Here is a 22,517-nt window from a genome sequence, read left to right as displayed (position 1 = left end):
TACATTCTCCTCTTAAATTGAATAAATACTTGAACAGTTTCAGTAATGTCCATTGTCAACTGTTAATTCTTTCCAACTATTTTTGTTATTCTTTTCTAGAGATATTGCATATAGTCTTTCAGCACTGTAACATTTCTCTAATTTTATTTTTGCATATACACAAAAGCCATTTTGAGTGTCACAATATAATTTTATTATCAGGTTCCAGTTTTTTTTTTTTTTAATTTTTAACACATTTATACAGATTAGTATGGATTGTTTTTCTTTTAACAATATACCAATATACTATGCCCCTTAAATAACCCATTTCAGGCCTTTGGATAAAAACATTCAATTTAAAAGAAGCTAATACATGGAAATTGCCTTGGTGCAAAATGATAAGGTTCGGTCAAAATGTTTAATTTTTAATACCCTGATTAACAAAAGCGGAGTTTCTCATGATTGTAGCCAAAACATATAAAAAGCATCTCTTGAAACTCAGGGATATAAAAATATCACTTTTACATCTTAATTTTACATTATGTACACTTAATATTTGCAATGTTAAATAAGTATCACAGTTATTTAAATGCTATTTCATAAATATTTTGTCCTTATCCTCGTACTTGTGTGTTCCTGACGGTACTTCTTTCATGTGGTGCAAACACTGAGGTTTGAAATGTATTTTTAATCTACTGCAATGGTCACTGTAAACATGAATGTCCCAACAAAAGTACATCTGAAAGTCCAAGTTCAACTTCACAACAAGTAATGCAAGTATTAAGAAGCAGGCATTATGATAGTGAAGCAGATAAAATGCTGAGCAATAATAAAATGTGTTTGATAGAAGATTCCTCTGATTCTCCATATCCTAGTTCTATGAAATGATGCAGTTTTTCCCCTTGTGACCCTTCTTCTTTTTGGATTTTGTCCGTTGTCCAAATGCAGGCGGACCTGGGCTGGGTAGCTCATCGCTATAGTAATTGTACCGGGGTTGCCTGGGCTGGGGAATAGGCTGGCCAAGGAAAAAGCCCTCCTCCTCTGACTCGGAGGATGAAGAAGAACAGGTGGAACACCAGTCGTCATCCTCTTCTCCGTAAAGACCCAGGAAGCGCTCCACCGCGGGATTCTGCAGACCGTAGTCCGAAGCGGCATGGCCGTGTGATCGTTGTCCGTATTGCTGAGGATTGGGGACGTGCTTATGACGGTCCTCTCTGAAGTACACACGGGGTCTCTCCTTAGGAGCCAGGTTCAGGGCGTTGTCCGAGCGGGACTTTTGACTCCTGCGTCTGCGGTGCCGGTGGTGACGATGGTGTTGGTGCTGCTCCTGCTCGTCAAAGTGATACGCCCGTCTTCGAGTCCGTTCACTCATTGGGGGCTGACGTACTTTCAGGTCGTTATAGCGCCCGTTGTCGACCACGTCATCTGAGAACTTGACCTGCTGAGGGCGAGATTGGGATCTGGTCCTCCTCAGCACAGGGCAGGTGTGGAGGCTTCGGCCGCTCCTCTGGAAGTGGCACCACCTCCTCCCCTTCTTGCACCTCCTCCCCTGGCCCCTCCTGTTCCAGCTCCAGGCTTTTGAGGGAGTTGGCGCTCCTGTGTAGCATGGATGAATTCAGAGTCCCCATGTTGCTGTTTTTTTCACAGTCCTCCGCCTCCAGCCCCGGGAAGTTTTGCAATGTGTACAGCAGAGGCCGATCTTTACAGTCGCCGTCTACTGATGCGCCTGTAATGTTCAAGGGATTAGAATTAGTTTGAGTTAGCAGGAGTAAGTTGATACCATTACGTAAGGTTGTAGTAAACGGTGAAGATCATCATACCTGTGATATTGGACAGTGCCAAAGAATCCATGGAGTCTCTGACGCTCAGATCGTTCTGCTTCAGTTCGTCAGTAATGCACTCCAGAGAGTCGTCATACCACTGCTTGTCACCACATTTAAAGCCACTGGCGCCGTGCTCCAGGTCCAGCTCCTGGATCTTTCTGCTGCTGGCAGGGCCAGGGTGGCTGCCATAGGCTGAGTCTCCCAACCCATCTTGGGACTGGGCCCAGTACATGTCCACTTGGTACTTTTTACTGGCCAGACTCTGGCTGCCACTGCAGCTACTTGTCTTTGGCTCGTTCTTCATTTTGACTTCTGGCTCAGTCGGCCAGTGCTCTGTTGCTCTGCTCTCTTCTTGATGTCGGAACACTCCATGCTCACCAAACTTCAGCAGTAGCTGTGTCATGTAGTCCTCATGCTCCGCCCATTCCTCGTGGTCCTCAGGTGCCTCCTGCTCCTCCCTGTTTCTCCAAAAGCGGTCATCAGGAATGCTCAACTGGGAAAGCTTGAGAGAAAGTGTGTCCTCTGCGTTGCCTGAGAACCCAGGGAACTTGTAGTTGCTGGCTGGAGAAAACAGCAGTGACTGGCGGCACTGGTCGGCCGAGCGGCTGCTCTTGCCCATCCTCACACTGCGCCGTGACTCACGGGACCTGGCTGACTGGAAGGCGGAGTCAGAGGAGTCCGAAGCGTGAACGTCTTCGCCCAGGCTACAAGCCTTTGAGCAGTAGATCCGGCCCTGCCTTGGAAGGAAGGGGCAGCCTAAAAGTGAGCTCTTACACTGGGCACAGCTGAAGCATGTCTCAGTGGCATGCCAGTGGAGGCCATCATATGTCATCTGGGCATGGTCCACACCTGGAGGACATCAGACAAATGGGTCAAGTGAAAAAGTGATACACAGCAAGCATGGTGCACACAACGAAACATAATCATATAACCAATTTTAAATACACAACCTTTCGGTCCGCTTCATTACCCACTAGGCCACCACCTAAGAAACCCTTAGACACTGATAAGAATAAACCGAGCCTAAGTCTTACCAATATGTTCTCCACATGCCTCGCAGTACTCTGCATAGAGAGACTCGAAGCAGCCGCAGCAGTAGGGTCGGCCGTCCTTCATGATGTACCGCTGCCCTCCCAGAACCGTCTCGCACTCAAAGCAGGAGAAGTGCTTCATGTGCCAGTGTCGGCCCTCTGCCTCCGTGCACTCATCAGCGAAGATGATCTGTGGAAGTGCAGGAAAAGTTATTTGCTGCCTTCAATTTGGCCGAACGTGGGGAAAACAATCGAGAGGTGGCGTCCGCTCACTTCATCACACGCAGAACACCGGGGCTTCAGCAGCTCAGCGTGGTGCCGCCCGCAGTGGATCTTCCCGTCCTGGTAGAAGTAGATGAGATCCACCAGCAGCTCGTGGCAGGTTGAGCATGCAAAGCACGCTGGGTGCCAGCAAATTCCTGGCCCAGCCCTCGAGGCGAACACTGCCATCTCGCCTCCACCGATACCGTCCCCACACTGTAAAAACAGTCGTCACAGAACCACTTCAGAACTGGAATAACCATAACAAGCCGCTACAAATGGTGCCTGCGTGTTTTTGGTCCGTGATCCAGTTTGGTTTGAGAAAATCCCTGACTGCCTACGACTTTCAGGAGCAAAGAAGGAGTTGTCCTTCTGCGGCCTGACAGAATGGCATGCTCCGGATCTTTATGTGACCACGACTGTTGCGAGATGGCATCCACAGCTGCCAGAGGCAGCGCTCGATAATGGGGTGTCGTGTGGCCGCCAAGAAGTGGCCCCAATCCATTCCATGTGTGTAGAACCAATGCAGTGTGTGCGTCATCTACTGTCAGGGGGAGTACTTATTGGTGGCCCCATGTTTCTGGTGTGGTCTGCCCTGTGTGCCACGTGGGGACATGAGAGCTAGAGAAGCAAACTGGCTATCAGACGAAAGGGAAAACACCAAGGCTAGTCAGGACTGGGGGAAGGGTGATGTTTTGACAGGGTTTAATGGCTTCCCCCCAGGCAGTTTGTGAGGACCGAGTGGCACTTCACACAAAGCACAGAGCCAACACTGTGCTGTACTGGGGTTGTGGGATTTCGGGGGGAAAGTTACGCAAATAAGACATGCAAATATACACCGATCTTCAGCGTATAAATGCGACTCAGTCTTATTCCCAAACTTGACTTTCCGGTTCAAATTCCCATGAGGACTGACTGTGAGAGGTACACCTACATGTTCACAGATGGCATGGAGCAGAGTCCTAGGCAGTAGTTTCAGGGTTCCCCTCCCTAGTGCCTCCTTCTTCCTCTGCACGCTGAACATGTGGAGCTCCTTCTTCTCCTCCTCGGTCAATGACTGGCAGTACCGCACCTGAGAGTGGAAAGAAAGGACCCAAATGTAACCAAAAGTGTTTGGACCAATGGACCAAGCGCCACTTTGCGTGATAGGGTAGCAGGGTTTCCAGTGCGGTCGAGGTACATTTTGATGATTTACATTTACCCTTGTTAACTGTCTCAGAGCCTTCACAAAGACAGGACATAATGTTTATACCAGGCAGTTTAGAGTGAAATCAAGATGTGAACAATCCCCAAAAAAATAAAGACACCCCAGTGCTGGCACAGATAAACACTGCATGCTGTGTTCTCTTCTAAACCACAGTAACGCCAGGAATCTTCACACCACATGGCAAGCAGAGTCCATCCTAACAAACATCATAAAAGCATTGAGTCAAAAGGCCCTCGGTCTTATACACCCACCCCCACTGAGAGTCTCAGGGATGCTCACTTATGAGGGCACAATGGGGGTTTACGCAGCACAAAACCAAGCTCTTTATAGAGCTCCTTTCAGTTTGACTGCTTGGAAGGGAGCATCCCAAGGTTACACGATTATGTGTCTTTTACCTCATTGTCATGAGGTGGAAGTTGGTACAGGAGCTGCTTGATACGAAATTTCTCTCCTGGGCTGTTGACGTAGGGCACTTTATCCTCCGGCAGACAGGAGAAATATAGCTGGACCTGCAAGAGAAAGAGAAGGTGGGCTTTAAAAATGGTCTCAAGTTATGCATCATGGCTATTTGAGAAGGTTAAGCCAGTGACTAGCAAATGTCTAAGGTCACTGGCAAAATTAAGAAAGTTGATGAATATAGAAAAGACACTCAAAATCTCCAGTGGAGAATTAGTGAAGGTTTTCATTGAAACCAACAATATGTAAAATCCGATGACCACCTAAAGTCTGTTTGGTTCCCAGTGCTCCCATTCTTGGATTTCAACCCATGTGCAGGAGTTTTTTAGGAGTTCAAGTGGACTGGCGTCAATGAGGATGTCGCATCCTTACTTCTGTTGTGTCCACTTCAATGGTCATTAAGTCCCTAACAGTCAGCCCTGGCCATAAATTATGTACATTTTCATGCTGCTATTATCGCTACCCTCCGCCCTCAGGCCGGTCATCTTGAGCCCTGAGCCTGGGCCTCACCCTGCAATGATCACCCATAATGTGAAGGGGCAATCCAGCCAATGGCCGCTATAAAGACATTACAGTTTGTTCCCCCGCTTTTTTACACAAAGCCTGCATGTTTGGACTTTAGGGATCTCCTGTTGCTCTGGCCCTTTTTCTCACCCATCACAACCCCCAGGCCCTTTGCGAGCTTCACTGCTGTTCAGTAAGGGGAAGGGGGAAGGGGCAGAGGGAAAAGTGCCACATCACCGTGTCTCCAGACATAAGCAGAGCACAGTCACAAACTTGCGTAGCTTCACTTGCCAGTCACTGGTACCGGTCACTGGTTGCCTTTCAAGTCACGGTGTCTGCCAGCTTACGATAAGTCACTAGCAGACCTTCAGCGAAAAAAACGTAAATAAAATGCACACGTCCGGTTTCTAAGTGGGCTGGGCTGGGAAGAGGGGGCTATGAAGCTTGTTGAAAGTGCTTAACAGACGATGTTAAACTAGGCCAACGTTGTTCTGATGTCCTAAATTGTGTGCAAGCATGCAAAACATGCCGGACAACGATGAGCAGGCTTTGGTGTACATTGTATACTGTAACCTCTCTCAGAAGAGGAATATTTATGTAAACTTCTGATGTAAAAACAAAGTCTGAAGTCACCTGCTCAGGCCGCAGGCCCGGTGGCACCCAGGCGTACTCCTCCAGAGCGCAGCCCGAGTCGTCGTCAGACGTGGAGCTCCGCTGGAAGCCGAACGTCAGCTTGCTGACTTTTTGCTCCATGTCCAGAGGCCTGATGGCACTGTGGTAACCAGCGCTGTTTTCCAGGTTCATTAGTCTGACCCCCTGACAGAAAAAAAATAAAAGAAAACACACATTACTCATCTGGTCACGGAACAATAAAGTGAGCCACATGTGAGACGTGTCACAGTAACGGCAGAGAAAGCCCCAAATGCAACCGACTCGTCACAAGAGCTCCCAGTTGCCCACAAAAATCTGGCGGAACTGCGGACAGCCTCATAAAGAAAGAATGGCTTTTCAGAAGACAGTGTGCCCATGCAGGTCAGGCCTGATGTAGTTTGGTGTCACTCCCATGTCCCGGCACATTTAACCAGGGACATACAGTCGACTTTAGGGGCTTTTTTTCATAGCTATGATGGGCTTTGCACTTACTTTTACGTGTTTATCGCATATTTGAAATATTTTTCAAATCTAAATTGGACGGAGAGCAGTGCGGTCAAGTGGATTATTATCAGTGCATATTGTTAAAGTAGAGGCACAAGACAACAAAGGCCGTCACTGAAAGTGCAGCCTGGGTAGAAATCTAAACATGGACATGTGGAAAATATCTCCGTGGCCGCGCTCTGTCCTCCCGGGCTCTTTTATGTTGTTCAACCTGCCAGTAAGCATCACCACTGGGTGAGGGAGGACACGTGGGGACCCTTTCATCTGCGGACACGGGCTTCGCAGGAGGCTGGGGGCCAACAGGTGAAGGAGGGACAGCGAGAACCCAAAGAGATCAAAGCGAGGCACACACTCAGACGTGTACACACAGCAGCAAGGCCACACTGAAGATCAGTGACAAATCACAGAAGGTAACGGATGTCCCACAGCGACTAGCCCAAACATATGGAAATTCCGTCGACTGCTTACACTGAGCTTTTGTGAAAACAACCACGACCTCTGAAAACCATTAAAGCCCTTTTTTTAAAAGCCCCAGTGTTTTTTATTTGTACAGTGCTGATAAATTGAACATCGCTGAGCTAATATTACTCAGACATTTCCATTAACGGCATTAAGTGCAGTTGTGCTAGTTTCTCAAGAGTGCAGCCTGTGAGACCTGAGCGGAAAACGGGCAGAGGCCTACCGTCCGTCATGTCCCCCCTATGGCTCGGCAGACAGCTGAAAAAACCAGCCACGCTCAACTGTGGGCCTGAAAAACGCAGACACGATGGTCACGACTTGACAGTAGCGCTGCATCTGAATGCCAGGGACACGCATCCGACCAGTTCCGAACCCCCCCCCCAACTCGGACGCGTTTAAATGTCAGCGGTGCGCCGCGTCCCCTTCTTCCCATCCAGTGATGACTGTTTGTCAGGAGAGACGCCGCATGCCTTTGGTCCCCCCAGCGAATGATTAACTGCCCCCCGCCAGGCGGCTACCGGCTATTCATAAACCAGCCACTCAAGGACAGGCGGCAGATTGAAGCCGGACCTCATACCAACGCCGGCAGTCTTATCCGCCACCAGGCACCAGCGAGAGTGGCTGTTCAGGGCACGCTTAATCTCCCCTGCCTGTTTAACCGGCAAGATGGGCTCCGTTGGCTCCACATGTGTGAGACTTTGAGATGTAGGATTCCTCCCCCAACCCCCCTCGGTTAACCCCAGATAACCTCAGTCTGGGTACTTAAGAAGACCATCTTGTTGCATAACTGGCTGTTGACTTGCTAATGAAGCCACAAAGGTGCCCTTGCTTGGTGGTGAAGATTTCAGCACACAGGAATGTCAAATATGAAAGCGTGGGGGTTACAAGCAGGTGACGTCACATGGCTTATTGGCTCATTTGGTTCTAGTAAAACATCTACCATCACACCGAACATGCAATCTAGACCCTTTGCTTCCGAAAGGTAATCAGACCCACCAAGTTGACTAGCAAGATAAAGGGCAGTAGGGCAACTCCCTTCCCTTCAACCACATCCTTATGTATGCTAATTTCAGTTCAGAAGCCTACATCATTTCCCCAACATCCTCGTTCAATCAACGTTCTGGTAGATGGTCGGGGGAGATTAGGACAGAGACTCCCTACTTACTGTCAGCAACTGTCCCGGATGAAAATAAATAGATGAATAAACATATTTAATGATCTGTTGGCTCTGAGGACAGCGAGGTGGCCTGCAGGAAGGGAGTAAGAGACTGGAGGTTGGTTCCACCCACGCTGCCCAAACCCCCCACAGTATTAAGTGTTTAACAGGCCCTGTCTTTTGTAGGGCCACTTGTTAACATGGCTTTCGGGAGTCCGAGATGCATATCTGTTCAGATCCGCCCACAGTGGGCCTGTAGCCCCCAGCTGATTGTAGAGGTAGGGGAGGACAGCGGTTGGTTGTTGGTCAAAGGGCCCTGGAGGGGGTAACAGGGTGACCGGAGTTGGGGTGTTACCCTGACTCGTATGGTAATGGGTCCAGTTAACAATGGGAAGTGTTTTAACAATGATTTGGCAAAATTACACATCGGTCATCTGATCGTGTTACACTGTGCTATCTTCTGTTCTGACACGACCTTTAGAGATAAATCTGTTACAACCTTATGCTTTTGTGTTTTATTTTTTATTTCCCATATTGCAATGCTGCAAAATTTCTTTTTTATATGGTTCATGTCCACATACGGATTTTTATAAAATGAATGATATATGCATATGGTCATCAAAGCACAATCATGCTTTATACATCATTAGCCATATTTTACATGCCCAAGAGTGCTTCTAGGGTCTTTATGATTTGCATATCAACAATTCCAGATGGACCCAGCCTGAGAACGAGATCAGATGTGTCTAGAACACAAAATTACCTAGTTATACCATATATTGGTGTGGGATTTGGCAAGCTGATTTAACATCCTTTTTCCATTCCATTTAAAAAAGTACAAAGCCCTAATGAGCTATAAAACTAAGCTGGTTTCTCCCAAATGGTTACAAGACCTCATGCAAAGGTTAAAAAATAGAATTGCTGACTAACAGCTCAAGACAATTTTAAAACTCGTAAGCCCTTCCCCACGTGTAAATTCGATGTGACGTCAGAGGCCAACGCTCCTCAGAACAGATTAAACAAGAAAAGGAACGGCACTAATGACTCATTTCAGATGGATGGTGTTGTCCCAGCGTTGAAAGGCAGGAGGTTACATTTGGGCTGACCTTTCAAGGCTTCATCCATCACACGGAGTATTATTTCAAGGCCAAATGGTTTGGGGTGGGGGGTGTCTCGTCCCTGAGGAGCAGGGCAGTTTGAGAGGGGACCACCTGCACACACGTGCTCAGAAGCACACACGCTGTCAGCGGACAGCTGACGAACCCCCCCTTTACTTCCAACTGGAAGCCCGACAAGGTCCAGATACACCTTGTTAACCTCACTATATTCACAGACACATAAAGGTGAGCTGACACTGACCCAGAATGACATTAAAAATGAGTTAGGGTTAAAGACCTTTTAAAGTTTTGGAACTGTGCACTGCACAATCTACTCCAACCTCTTTGTTTTTAAAAAGTTTTATAAAGTAAGACAATTTAAGCTCTTACCTCAGCACACACAATACTCCTTTGCCTTATTTCGGGGTCTTTCAACTTCAGTTTGTTGAGTAAATGTCCAATGTTTGGCCTTTACCTGGGCTTCATGTCTCAGAATTAGCCAGAAGTATCCTGTTTTTTTAAATCCAGTACACAGAGATGATCCTTCACTCCCGGAGCTGTCAGCCCATATCAGACGTCGGATACACACCGGGATCGCATGTCTGAGAGCTCTACGGAGGAAGAGGACAATCCAGCCCGCTCTGCTACTCCCACCAAGCGGCCACACCCACTCATCCCAGGCTCGGCCAGTCAGGATGGGGCGTTCGCCCCTTTGGGACCCCCCCATCACACTTCAAACAGCACCACCCTCACCCCCCAACCAAAGCCCCTGCTGAAGGAGCTCACGTTTCACTTTTAACCACTCTTTAGCCTGGACTTCCATCCTCCGGGGTGGGCAGTTACTTCACAGGCCGTGCAAAGTCCACACTGACCTGCACGTGCCACTACAGTCCACCGAGGCTAAAGATTGACTTGGCAGTTTATTCCACACCGTGCCATCCAGCTGCTTTTGAGGCAGATGTTCCTGCCACGTCTGAACAGATCTCATCTAAAGTCCACCCCTTTCTCACCAAGTCAGCAGTCCTACCAGCGGGTTCCATGACTTACAGAAAACTCTTTAATATATGAATAAGGGACACTTTGCTTCCGCTCTCAGGTTCTGCCATTAGGAGTCATTTTTCATACTTTCACAGTACAATTTGGTAAAATCATTTATTTTGCACACACCAATGAGTTCACACACAGAAGACCAAGTCCATCAGTCATTATGAAGGCTTCACTTTGCCATCCCGGGTTCATTTAAGGCGAAATGACTAATGTGAGCGTGACAAAAGGGGCCTGCACTCAACCGGCCGGTCTTGGAACAAAACCAGCCTTTCTCTCCGTCTGCAAATTACCTATGAAAAATCACAGGGGCCCATCCGAAATGGAAGAGCTCTGGGAAGCGTCTGGCGGCCCGGAGTTTAATTTAGCTTGAAAATAGAGGCCATCCTTCCTGCAAGGTTTCATGCAGCGATGGGACGCGGCTATCAGACCTAATTGCAGAGTTGAGACTCAAGAAAAGCGGGAGGACAGTTGACCTCAGCCTCTCATCCTCGTTTCCTGTGGAATGTGAAAAAAGGTGAAGGCCTTCCTGTTGTTTCAATAAACAAAGCGGTGGGTTTGGGCTCAGGTTGGGCTCTGGAGCCGGGCTGTCCTAAACAAAGGAAGACGTTATGAAACCCAATCCTTGTGTCCTCAGGGTGGTCTTTTTGGTGACACCCCCCCTCCCCCCCAAACAATTCACCTTTACCTACACAACCAGTTCTATCAGGAAAAGATAACCACATGCACGTGGCTCAATGTGCAACTAGCACATTATTCTAACAAACTCCACTAAGAAGCATCTTTGTCCCATCACTTGCATGTTCATCCGTAGTTCTGCTAATGAAACCAATTCACTGCTCTCCAGGCTCTCTGAAATCCCACTGTGGAGAGTATGTAGCGTGGGCTGTGGTTCTGCAGGTTTTTTTTTTTTTTTTTTTTGGTTGGGGGCCAGAGGGATAAAGCCATTGTTGCAGTCAAGGCCACAGAAGGCCATTCACAGCAGGTTCCAGACTGAGCCTCGGCCCTTTCTGGAGAGTTTTTACCCGGCATCATTAGCAAGTCTTTGGAGGAGGAACAATGCCATGGCCTGCTTGGATAAAAAGGGATGCGTCAGCCACATTCTAACCTCCAAAATCGCAAAGGTTAAACTGCCCATTAGTGGCTAATAAATAGCCATAAAATGTAAAATTCAATTTTAAATGTATAAACAGCAGCTAATAGTATTTAGACAATGCTACACAATGCAATTCAACTGAAAATCTTTGAAATCCATCACAACTCAATTCTGCTACATTAAATCAAAGTTTGAACTCATTACATTCATGAACATATTATAAACGACTAAATTGTGTTTTACATTTACAGCATTTATCAGACGCCCTTATCCAGAATGAGTTACAATCAGTAGTTACAGGGACAGTCCCCCCTGTAGCAACTTAGGGTTAAGTGTCTCGCTCAGGGACACAATGGTAGTAAGTGGGATTTGAACCTTGGTCTTCTGGTTCATAGGCAAGTGTGTTACCCACTAGGCTACTACTACTAGGCTACTAACACCCTGTGTTTCACTACAGTAGATTACTTCATAAAATTAGCAGTAATGAAAGTCCATTTCTAAGTACAACTCTACTAGTCAGTAGGTTGAAAAAATAAACCCAAAAGAAAAATACTGAACATAATGCATTGAGCAATCCCGTTCATTTACATGAAATTGAAGTGACAACCACATAGTTTTGGGCATTACACAACCATCAAAGTGGAAATTTCCAAACCTATAGAAGTGTGTTTCACTCTGAATACACCAAGGACGTGTTTACCAGAAGTGGTGACTGAATGCATGGCACTTTTCACGCATCCCTTTGAAGCCATTATCTAAATTCGCATCCACACACGAAATGGGCTCCGCTGCTCAGCTCCCTCTCAGGGCCGAGCACTATTGTTAGAGGGGGCTCTTATTTCACAGTTCAGGGTTCACAGGAGATACTTGTGAAATATAAAACAAGACAAGCCACGCATCCCTGACCCCTGACCCTTCCGAGCACCACGAGAACCGTAAATCTCCCCCCCACACCCTGCATGCTTTACGGCCCTCTGCCATCATGTTTGTGGTGACCCCCCCCAACAGCATCTCACACCTGGCCCTCACCTCCAACTGTAAAAGGAAGAACTGGAGGGAAAAAACCCAACCCAACATGCCATTTACATTTACTGCATTCATCAGACGGCCTTATCCAGAGCGACTTACGATCAGAAGTTACAGGGACAGTCCCCCCCTGGAGACACTCGGGGTTAAGTGTCTTGCTCAGGGACACAATGGTAGTAAGTGGGATTTGAACCTGTGACTGTGGTCTTCTGATTCATAAGTGAGTGACTTACCCTCTAGGCCACTACCAGTCCTGGTGGCCGGTTCTTTATCCCTCCTTCTGGCAGTATTACAGTTCCCCTCCCCCAAGTATTACATTCAACAGGGTCAAGTTCTATAATGCAGGTCAATTACACAGAAGGTAGTTTTATCAATTTAGAGCATTGTCACTCACTAATTTTCTACAAAGTGGGCACTTTTCTTACTTGAAAATATTGCAGAATAATTTTATCTGATCAGGTCGGGATTGCACTCGACTTGTATCCCGGCATTCTTCTGCAATTACGCAGTCCCATCTACTCTGGGTGTTTCAAAATGGACCAATATCATCACCCCTGGACTAGTTGAAACCTGCTCTGCACAAAGATGGACAAATACAGCCTCCAATCCTCCGTGTTGAACTATTTAATACAACCCTGCTCTGACACCTATTGCAGGCTCCCTCCCTGGAAGGGACTCCCTCTCTGTTTCACTCCTTCCCAGGGTTTCTTTTTTTGTTTTTCCATGTGTTCAGAAAGGGTCTGGGTTTGGGGGTGTCAACTGTAAGGGTCAGTTGAAGTCCACTGAGACATACTGCATGTGCTTTTGGGCTAAACAAGAAAAAAAGGCTGTTGTTTATAGAGTGCTTAATGCCATGTCTTTAATTCTGAGCTCCCGTATTTAATTTTTTATCAAATTGCATTACAAATTTCATTAATGTCACTATAAAGACATTAAATGCAAAACATTTTTCTAAAATAAAAAATCCTATGAGTGTGTTGAGTTAATTCGGCCCTGTTTAGAAATAACCTGGACAACACGTCCCACAGTTAAGAAGAGCGATGCAGAGCATTCCACAGAGCCATCCCCTGCATTCTGTAGTTATTTACTGCTCCTCTCAGCTATTGTAGGGTATAGTACCCGGTAATGTGTGAATTATCTTATCATAAAAGTAGGACTGTCTCAAGACCTAAATGACTTGCCAGTGGCCATTATCAGGCTACCACCACAACAAAAGAGAGTCATAAAGGCCAATAAACCTCTATCACTACTGTAATAACAGCCCTTTTTATGCACGACAGAGGGGGGGAGAGGTCAAGCGGTGGAGCAGTGTCTGCACTGATATTGACTTTTAGGGAGACGTGGAGCGGCCAGGTCAGACTGTCGCACAGCCCCGAAACAACCCCACTTTTTAATATAAGGCAAATAAGGCAGGAGTGAATAGGGGACGTGTACAGCACCCTTGACTAATAGCTAAACGCTCAGCTATTCGCCGGAGGGGTAATGAAAGTGCAGAAAACCACACAGAAAACCTTGTCATGCTTCAGTATCCAGAAATCAGCTGAGAAGATGAAAGGGGGTTTATGTTACAACCACATCAAACTGTAATTCATTTCACTGTTTTTGACTACTTTTAATTATCTATGCTATGTATTGCTTTTTAAGCTAAAGGTTTTGAGGTCTTGGGTCTAATACATTATACCTGATCATTTTGAAACCTCTTTCACACATGAAATATGTTCCAATATAATTCACATAAAGCACTTATTGAGACATTAGCTAGTTAGTTAGCATTCCCTTCTTCCTTCTTAATGTTTGGTTTGTACATTTAATAACTTTTTTACGTGATATAAAGGAGTTTGCATAAAGAACTAAAGGTCTTAAATGAGCTATGACGCAGGGAAAAAACACCGGTAGTTCAGTGGCCTCCACCTTCCACTGCAGATTAAGGATTAAATGGTTTTACAATCATGGTTTTCAGTGTGAAGAGGAACAGGCCATCAACAGCAAAAAAAAAAAACCTATCCTATCTAAACTATCATTCTATCCCTTGAAGAGGGCTAAGAGTTTAACACTGTTTTAGTTAGAATATAAAGTAACAAAATTCCTGACTGTGGAAAACCCTGTAAATGCATATATAGAGAAGTAACTTCTTACTTCTAATCCAGCGTGAGGTTAACACCACCCTAAAAAAAGTTTTTGCACCCTCCTACTTAACCCTGTATTCAACACCCACTTGGCTGGTTGTAAAATGCAGACCTCATTGAGGACAATGGGAAGTGGGGCATTAGAACTCCTACGGCAATTAAGGGGAGGAAGCTCTTTTATTGGTGGATACTATAACTGCACAAAGAGACCATGGCAAGCTGTACTCATAGACTGGACTAGGTGAACGAGGTCTTTCGTTGGTGCATGCACGTGCACACACACACACACACACACACACACAGTAAAGAGACTGATTCATCATATAGCTGTAGATGTAATCATGAGATATTAATGAAGTCAGACTTCCAAAGGAACCCAATTTTGCTTATGCTAAGAAGGCGCTGCAGCATTTGGAGCAGTAACTGAAGCAGAGGTAGACCTTGTAAAATTCTGAATTCTGAATCTAAACATGGGAACCCTAAATTACTGAGCAACATCTGGAACCCCACCTTTCCCCTGAGCCCTGCTCTGTGTTAATACTACAGATTTACATGCAGAGGAGACCATTTCCTGATTTTTTTTTTGTTGCCCAAAGCAACACAGGCTCAGGACTGTGTCTAAAGGTGGGAAAGGCGAAATGGCTACTCCATTTCAGCTTCAGAACAAAAAAAAAAAAGAAGGCAATTTGGTGCTTTCGGTCGGCCCTATGAAACAGTTAAATGATCCCCAGATTGGTGTCCCCCCTAATGATTAACATCCCTGGTGAATCACAACACTGCGGTCTTTTATAAGGGGCTAATTCCACACATGCTCGAATGGCACCACACACAGAGGGAAGACTCCGTGGACGGCGTAGGGACGCTTTATCGTGCCCCGGCTTCATGGTGCAGCTATTTCTGTCCTAGACCCCGACCACTGATGAAAAGCCCTTGAGCTCATAACAGGCAGCACATCGCTGCTACACCCACCAGCGGTACCTGTCTTCAAGGCTTTGACCCTGATGAGTGGGTGGGGTATGATTAGCTTGCCTTGACAGACAGTCGGGTTGACCATGGCAGCGGTCCATGGTGACCCCGCTTGTCGTCAGCCAACCTCCAGCTGAGGCAGCCATTGTGCGCGCATAAAAGCCGGTTTCATTAGAGCCTACGGACCCCGTGCTGTCTCCGTGACCCCCGTCTCATGCACTATTGCAACTGATATATTCCACTTTATTGGGGTGCAAAAGGTCAAACTTGCCACCACTCAATTTCTGCAGTAAAGAAAATGAATCCCTTTTATTGACCTAATAACTCTGTGTCAAACAAGTGGTTTAGCCACTTAAGCTCACCCCGCTATTGCATTTTTGCATTTGAAGGTTGGGTGTAGCTGGACCTTTGTGCTTTATGCTCTTTTAGCTGTGGAATGTGAGAACTATTATTATGGAAGACACATTCGTAACATGAAGTATGGCATTATCTAGGCAAATGAAAACGCAATGAAAACTCTCTACAACTAAATAATATGACCGGTTAATTGCGAATCCAAATTTTTATTGATTGATTTAAATAATAGTCTGTTCAAACCTGTCGTCTGAATCATTCTGCTCATTTTCTCCATAGCAGATAAATCCAAAGACAGATAAAGAACATGGTTGTGATTACAATTAACTGCGAGCTAGAGTTTACATTTAAAGCGTTTTATCCGACAGTCCCCCCCTGGAGGGACACGGTGATGACTTTGTGGTCTTCTGGTTCATAGGTGAGTAGTAGTAGTAGGTGGTAGTAGCCTAGCGGGTAACACACTCGCCTATGAACCAGAAGACCCAGGTTCAAATCCCACTTACTACCATTGTGTCCCTGAGCAAGACACTTAACCCTAAGTTGCTCCGGGGGGGACTGTCCCTGTAACTACTGATTGTAAGTTGCTCTGGATAAGGGTGTCTGGTAAATGCTGTAAATGTAAATGTGAGTGTTTTACACACTAGGCTACTGCCACCTCTGCAAAATTTCATGGCTGTCACTGCCCTAGCTGCCAGCACAGCACACACAACCCCCTACAGTTCCCCGATATTTTTGGGAGTTGTACTGTTATAACAGGGTGATGGAGAACCCAGGCCAGAGCCTGAATGGAAATTTCTGAATGGAAAACATCTTATTGAACCGCAGATTACGGATGCCATTCTGCCTGCATCAGACTGCCACGGCTTCCTCTGTTAAAATCCGTGTGTGGTTATGTGACTGTGTATGTGTTTGTGACAGAGAGAGCGAGAGAGGGATGGATGGCACATCTGGTTGTCTGCTGCTCCACCACTGTTTTCTTTCAACCCTGGCCTTCAACAGGAAGACACCGCGAGCATTCCAAACAAAAAGCGTCACTCTTTGAACTTCTCGCTCGGTCTCGGGGGACTGGCATGTGGGCAGCGGGCAAACAAACCGCTCTTTGTCATTCCTCGCTGCAGCACTGTGGGTTTGCATTGTGAGGGACGTCCTCAGCCAGACTCGGTCAATATTGACCCACCTGTACTGTCAGGCCTGTAGCCCACCTTCTCTTCCACCGGATCCAATAATAAAAAAATAAAGCAGGGTTTCCACAACTGGACTGAGAGACTGGACCGGCGCAGATGAACCCTCGCGTTCGTCGGAATTCACTTTGGCGAAATTGTACAGCACCAATCCAGATGTTGTGCCTCGCGGAGACGGTGAAGAATGCACAGACGCAGGCCGCCACACGTCCCCTTTCGGTGGAACACTGCCGGTAAAATAAGAAGGTCTGATCTGACACAAATCTCCATTGTGTCTCGGCTGGAGAGAAAATGAAGTGGAAGACGGCGGCAGGATAGGGAAGGGGGGGAAATGCTGGGAAATCGGTTAGCGCTTTGCTCGGATTATCAAAGCCTCGCTTGGCGGAGCCCTTAGGGACGCGGCTATTGTTATTTATTTAATTTTCTTTACATTTCCTGTACCATCAATTTGCCCCCCCCCGCACAGGACCCCCACTGACAATCACAACAGGCTGGATGGAATGAGAAACACAGGAAAGGAGGGGTACTGTAAACCAGGGCTCGCTTTGGGGAGTGACATTGTTGTGAATTTTTATGTCTCCCTGGAGATCACGTGTGTGTGTTTTTTTTTTTTTTGTCAGCACCAGATCCTGTTTGATCACTGGTGACACGCTGTGCATGCATGGCCAGATACAACCCGTGGCTTTCAGTCCACTCAGTACCACAAATTCACTAAAACTATATTAGGTCTATCTGTCCTTTTTCCAGACTGAGTTGTCCTACAATACACAGCACGTATGGCCGTGTGAAATTAACACTGCGGAGTGTTTAGCAGAGTCAGTTTTTTACCCTGAATGTAAAAAAAAAAGATTGTCATACACTGCAACACAGCACACAGTGACACAATGAAATGTGTCCTTTGCTTTTAACCCATCACCCTTGGTGAGCAGTGGGCAGCCATGACAGGCGCCTGGGGAGCAGTGTGTGGGGACGGTGCTTTGCTCAGTGGCACCTTGGCAACCTTACGTTACGTCTGGGGCCGCTCCCTTAACCTCTAGGCCACCACTGCCCTGCTGATAGGTGTTCATTTCCAGCAATTTTCTTCACAATTAATTCTATAAAGCCATTTTAAATTAATGGAAATGTGGGAAAAGGCTGTATTGGCCACATGTGAGCCAAAAAAAACCCTCAAAACTTGCAGAAATGAGTGTTTTGCTTCCAATCATCATTGGTGCATATGGACGGTATAACCGTGTTGCTGAATTCCAATGCTGATGGTGTGTTGGTGTATGGCGCTAGCCGCCTCGTGCATCATGTGTGTAGCGCTGATATACACGGTGGTCTGGTGTTACATACATGTACCCTGCACAACATCACTACTCGCCGCCAAGGCCGCGTTCAGCCACAAAACACTCGTAAACAAAAACGCAGATGGCATGTGCTCCCAACATGGCAGACTCTCCCAACCGCCACCCTCCAGACGTTCCCGTTCCCGCGCAACGACGGCGTCCGAACGTCAGTAGCTTCGCCACCGGTGATTACACATCCAGCGTGCGGCATTCGGTTTATTTTCCCGCCGGTCCAGTGACCACAGTGCCAGGCCACGCCCGGCGGGGGGTGGGGTGGGGAAGGCCGAGTCTGGGAGCCGACATGTGGAGAGTGACCGAGCGCACATGGACCACCGGCGTTTCTCCGCAGGACGCGGATTACGGGCTCTCCTCGGGCCCCTGCTCCCCACCCCCCCCCGACGTTCCACGCACAGGCCCGTCTGGATAAAAGGCTGCCGGAGTGTTTGGGTTTAGGCCGCGAGGTGATGCATTCCGACATCTCGGAACACACACGCCTCTGTACGCGTCTTGCTGTGGTGGAGCTTTAAATCAACAGCACGGCATATACACACACTGGCACAGAGCTTTCTCTCTCGTCTCACACACACACACACACACACACACACACACACTCGCAAACAGACAGACATTATGGCTGCATGCCCCAGCAGCCCTCGCCCGACGGGTCCCTCTGTTTACGTTTGCCGCCAGGACTAACTTTCTATAATCTCAGTCCAACGCCACACCTCCTCCTCCACCTCCTGGCGGCACGCTGACGCACCCGTGCATTACGGCTGTCGAGTTGCTGGGCTAATGGGTGCAAAACGTCAAAGAAAAAAACGGCGTGACTGATAATCCCCCCCCCCCCCCCCCCCCCTCGTTTCAGCAACGAACCGCCGTGCTGCACCGCAATGCAGGTCTACTGAGTAATGCATATACAATAAAGAGCATTCTCGTGCACATCTGGGGACGTTCCAGGGAGTTATTAGCACATCGTGTTAAACTGGACAGTATCATCAGAAATAAGCGTGGGTGGTCTGTAATAAATTTACCCACCTCAATTACAGGACACAGCAATGTAAGAAGTATTAATGTGTTACATTACAGATAAATGTAGGAGAGTTTGCCAAAGAGTATACTATTATCTATTCGTTTTTTTTTTTTACACATATTTAGGTAATTTTAACATAGTAATGTAGAGATCGTGAAATTAATTGAATACATTAAAAGTAGATTTATATTCTATTGACCCTCCTTATTTCATACTAGAATGCACAGTATACTGTTTTTTTTTCATAAGAGTTTTGTTGCTTTAATATCGTAATAAAGATGATGATAATGATGAATATTTTCTACACGTACTTTATGGTTTGTCTTGGAAACCCGCAACTGCCCAGAGGGGCAGGTTTTAAGCAGGGCCCCATCCATTTTCTCCGCCGGGCCACAGAACATTTCTGCACTGTCTGTGAATAATGATGAATTGCCTGAGGGGCTTTCGACAAAAACGCCGAACCCTTTAACACGAGAAGTAAATAGTTCATGACATCGAGTGCTCTAGAATGCCCGCTGAGCGATGCTGGAAAGTTCCACTAGAGGGCGCCACAGCACCTCCAAAACCGAGCTCTACGCACTTGGCGCTTATTTCGTTACTAACTCACTTTACGACCAGACGTGTCGTGGAAATGCAGAAGCCCACCGCTCAGCAGAACCTGCCGATTGTATGGCCGTAAAAACAGACACGTTCCACGCTGTGCACGAGATTTGATGCTGAGCCGTGAGGGGCAAACAAGCCGATCGGTGTTGCGCAAACGGAACCGGGTTTATTAACCTACCATTAACCATCAGGCAACGCGTCACCGGGGTGCGAAGCCCAGAACGGTTTAAGAAAACCCAAGTTTAGTTTTTTTTTTCATGGGTCGTGTGGGGTCCCCCGGCTTTTTACTTTTATTTTCGAGGCGCGGGGGGGGGGGGGGGGGGGGGTGTCTTTGGAGACGCCGCCGCGCACAGCAGCTGTCACCTCAGTGACAGGCAACAGCTGAGCTGCTGCATCTGGAGCCCCGCCGAGCCACCAACCTGCGGCCCTTCACCCCGACACCCGATCAGATCCAACATGTACCCCCAGGTGATCGATTTGGGGAAAGAGTGAACAGTAAAGCGGTTACATCAAAATAAATGACATATTAACTTGTGTCGGTCACTTTACGCGCGAAGGCTCGATTTGGGGTCCGGGAGGAAAATGAACAGTGGTGAAACTTCGGTAAAACTTGTGCGTAACCGCGTCGACGGTCGCCGGTTCGGTTGGTAAAACGCGCGTTCACCTCTGCGTTCTGACGCGCAGCAGCACTCACCTTAAACGAGCCCAGCGGAACGGAGTCTCCCGGAGCAGATATTCCTTTTAATCGGGTCTCATCGGCTCGCGTAATTGTCCCGTGGAAAAAAAAACGGGTCACCGGGAAGGACGCATGGCGGAGACGCGGAGAGACGCGGCTGCAGATGCTGGTCCGGCGGCGGGAGGTCTGCCGTGCTGGAGCCACGCTGGAGTGACACGGAGTTTCGGTCTCAGCCTATTGCGTTGGAGCAGCGACCCCCATCGCGGCTGCGCTTTTACGCGCTCGCCACATACCTGGGTGTGCGTTATGCGCGCCGTGCAACGTGCTTTTACGCATCCTGCATTTCGCCTCTAAAGTCTTTCATGACACGATATTATTATCTCGTTATCACTTTCAGGTTAAATTACAGTATTAAAGAGTATTTTTTCTGTGGTTGTGGCTGGCATTGGTATGGCACAAATGACACAGATGTACACATTACTGACCCTACACAAGGCAATCCCAGTCTAAGCTGTTCTTCTCAGAGGTTCCCACATGACGAAACGAGCTTCCACCCCACCACAGAACAGTTGATTCACTCCAAATGTTTTCAAAACTTGTGACGATTCAGATATTTCCTGCAACAGAAACATCTATTCCCTTAAACTTTAACCTCATACCATTTTCTCCAAATAAATTTTTTTTTACGCATCCTTTCAAATTGAACAATATCTCTAAGTTGCTTTGGATAAAAGCATCAGCCAAATGAACGTAATTTAATGTAATGTAAGACGAACACACACACAAAACCACGCACAGCTGCAGGCACGAACTGAAACCCGATCGTCCTCGCGAGCCCGGTCGGTGTTCCTCAACGGCTCAGACACTTCTTAACACAGGCTCAGCTGTGCGAAATGCTCTTTATTCCCCCTATCTCACACCGTAACACAACCGTGTGCAGGGTAACATCTGGAAGCCCTTCATAATCCGACGTCCAATAACACTGTCTGTGATATTAAAAGTTCCAAATTCAAGAAAGATTCACAGTTTCCATGGAAATGGACATGTAACAAGTTCCTTTTGCAGGCTGGATTGTGGAATCAGTATCTTGGATGTCATTTTGATCATGGACGTTTTAATCAAAGTACGTCTGACGACTCAATCATTTCAGTTGTGTGACCTTTGACCTTGCTTCACACTGGCACAGACTTTGTGCCGGGGGTTGACTGGGGTCATGACCCAGTGACCATCTCAGTCTCGCTTGTGCAAAAACATCGTAAGTGGGACCAGGCTCACAAGCTGAAACCTGTCAATCATCTGCCAAGTCCGAGTGTGCTGCTCAGAGGCGGAGTAGCACAACACACACACACACACACTTTGTGATGGACTTCATGGAGAACAGATGGGCGTGTGCTCTGTTTCTTGCCGCTTTGCTCCAAATGTGTGTTTCTTCTCGTTTCCAGCCATCTGAACGTCCACAGAAAAACAACAGCGAGCCAAGGAGCCGAGAGCTGCACCCTTCCACCATCACCGAGAGGCTTTGTTGAGTAGCAGGGCTGTGATGTGGCCAAGATGGCATAAAAGCACTGGTCAGATGGTTTCTCTCAGGAATGACACAGGCAGAAATGTTCGCGTCTGTCAAACCTCGACATGCAAAGTGGCCCACGCCCTCCAGGACACATTAAACCATTAGATAGGCACAAGTCTCATCCATTGGCCCTTATCTCCTTCTTTCGATGGTTTATCTAGACATGATCTTGCTTCATATTTATGGCCGCTGCATCGTAAAAAGGCTTTCAGCGACATAGCTGAGCCATAAAGCGCGGGCAAGTCGGCGTTCCTTGCTCTTCAATTACGTTTCCATGTAATTGCTGAGAATCCCGCAATTTAATGGCTGCTTCAAAAATGACAACACTCCTGCAAAATAAGGGCCCATACTGAGGAAGACTAACCTCTGATTTACATCCGTAGGGTTGCGTC

At 47.2% G+C, this 22,517-nt stretch overlaps 1 protein-coding gene across 1 annotated transcript; it reads right to left on the bottom strand.

The window, feature by feature from the left end:
* Positions 1-169: 169 nt before the first annotated feature.
* Positions 170-20,786, bottom strand: prickle1a (prickle homolog 1a). Its single transcript, XM_028958124.1, is given in 9 exon segments — positions 170-1,459; positions 1,461-1,705; positions 1,800-2,651; positions 2,837-3,023; positions 3,107-3,310; positions 4,029-4,166; positions 4,697-4,810; positions 5,895-6,077; positions 20,577-20,786. Coding segments are annotated over 8 exon segments (2,514 nt in total). The 5' UTR covers positions 6,066-6,077; positions 20,577-20,786; the 3' UTR covers positions 170-856.
* Between the last annotated feature and the right edge of the window lie 1,731 nt (positions 20,787-22,517).

This window comes from Denticeps clupeoides, chromosome 17 (genome assembly GCF_900700375.1).
Source record: "Denticeps clupeoides chromosome 17, fDenClu1.1, whole genome shotgun sequence".
Taxonomy (NCBI): Eukaryota; Metazoa; Chordata; class Actinopteri; order Clupeiformes; family Denticipitidae; genus Denticeps; species Denticeps clupeoides.
The sequence above is the reverse complement of the archived record's forward strand: the minus strand, read 5'-3'. Positions and strand labels throughout refer to the sequence as shown.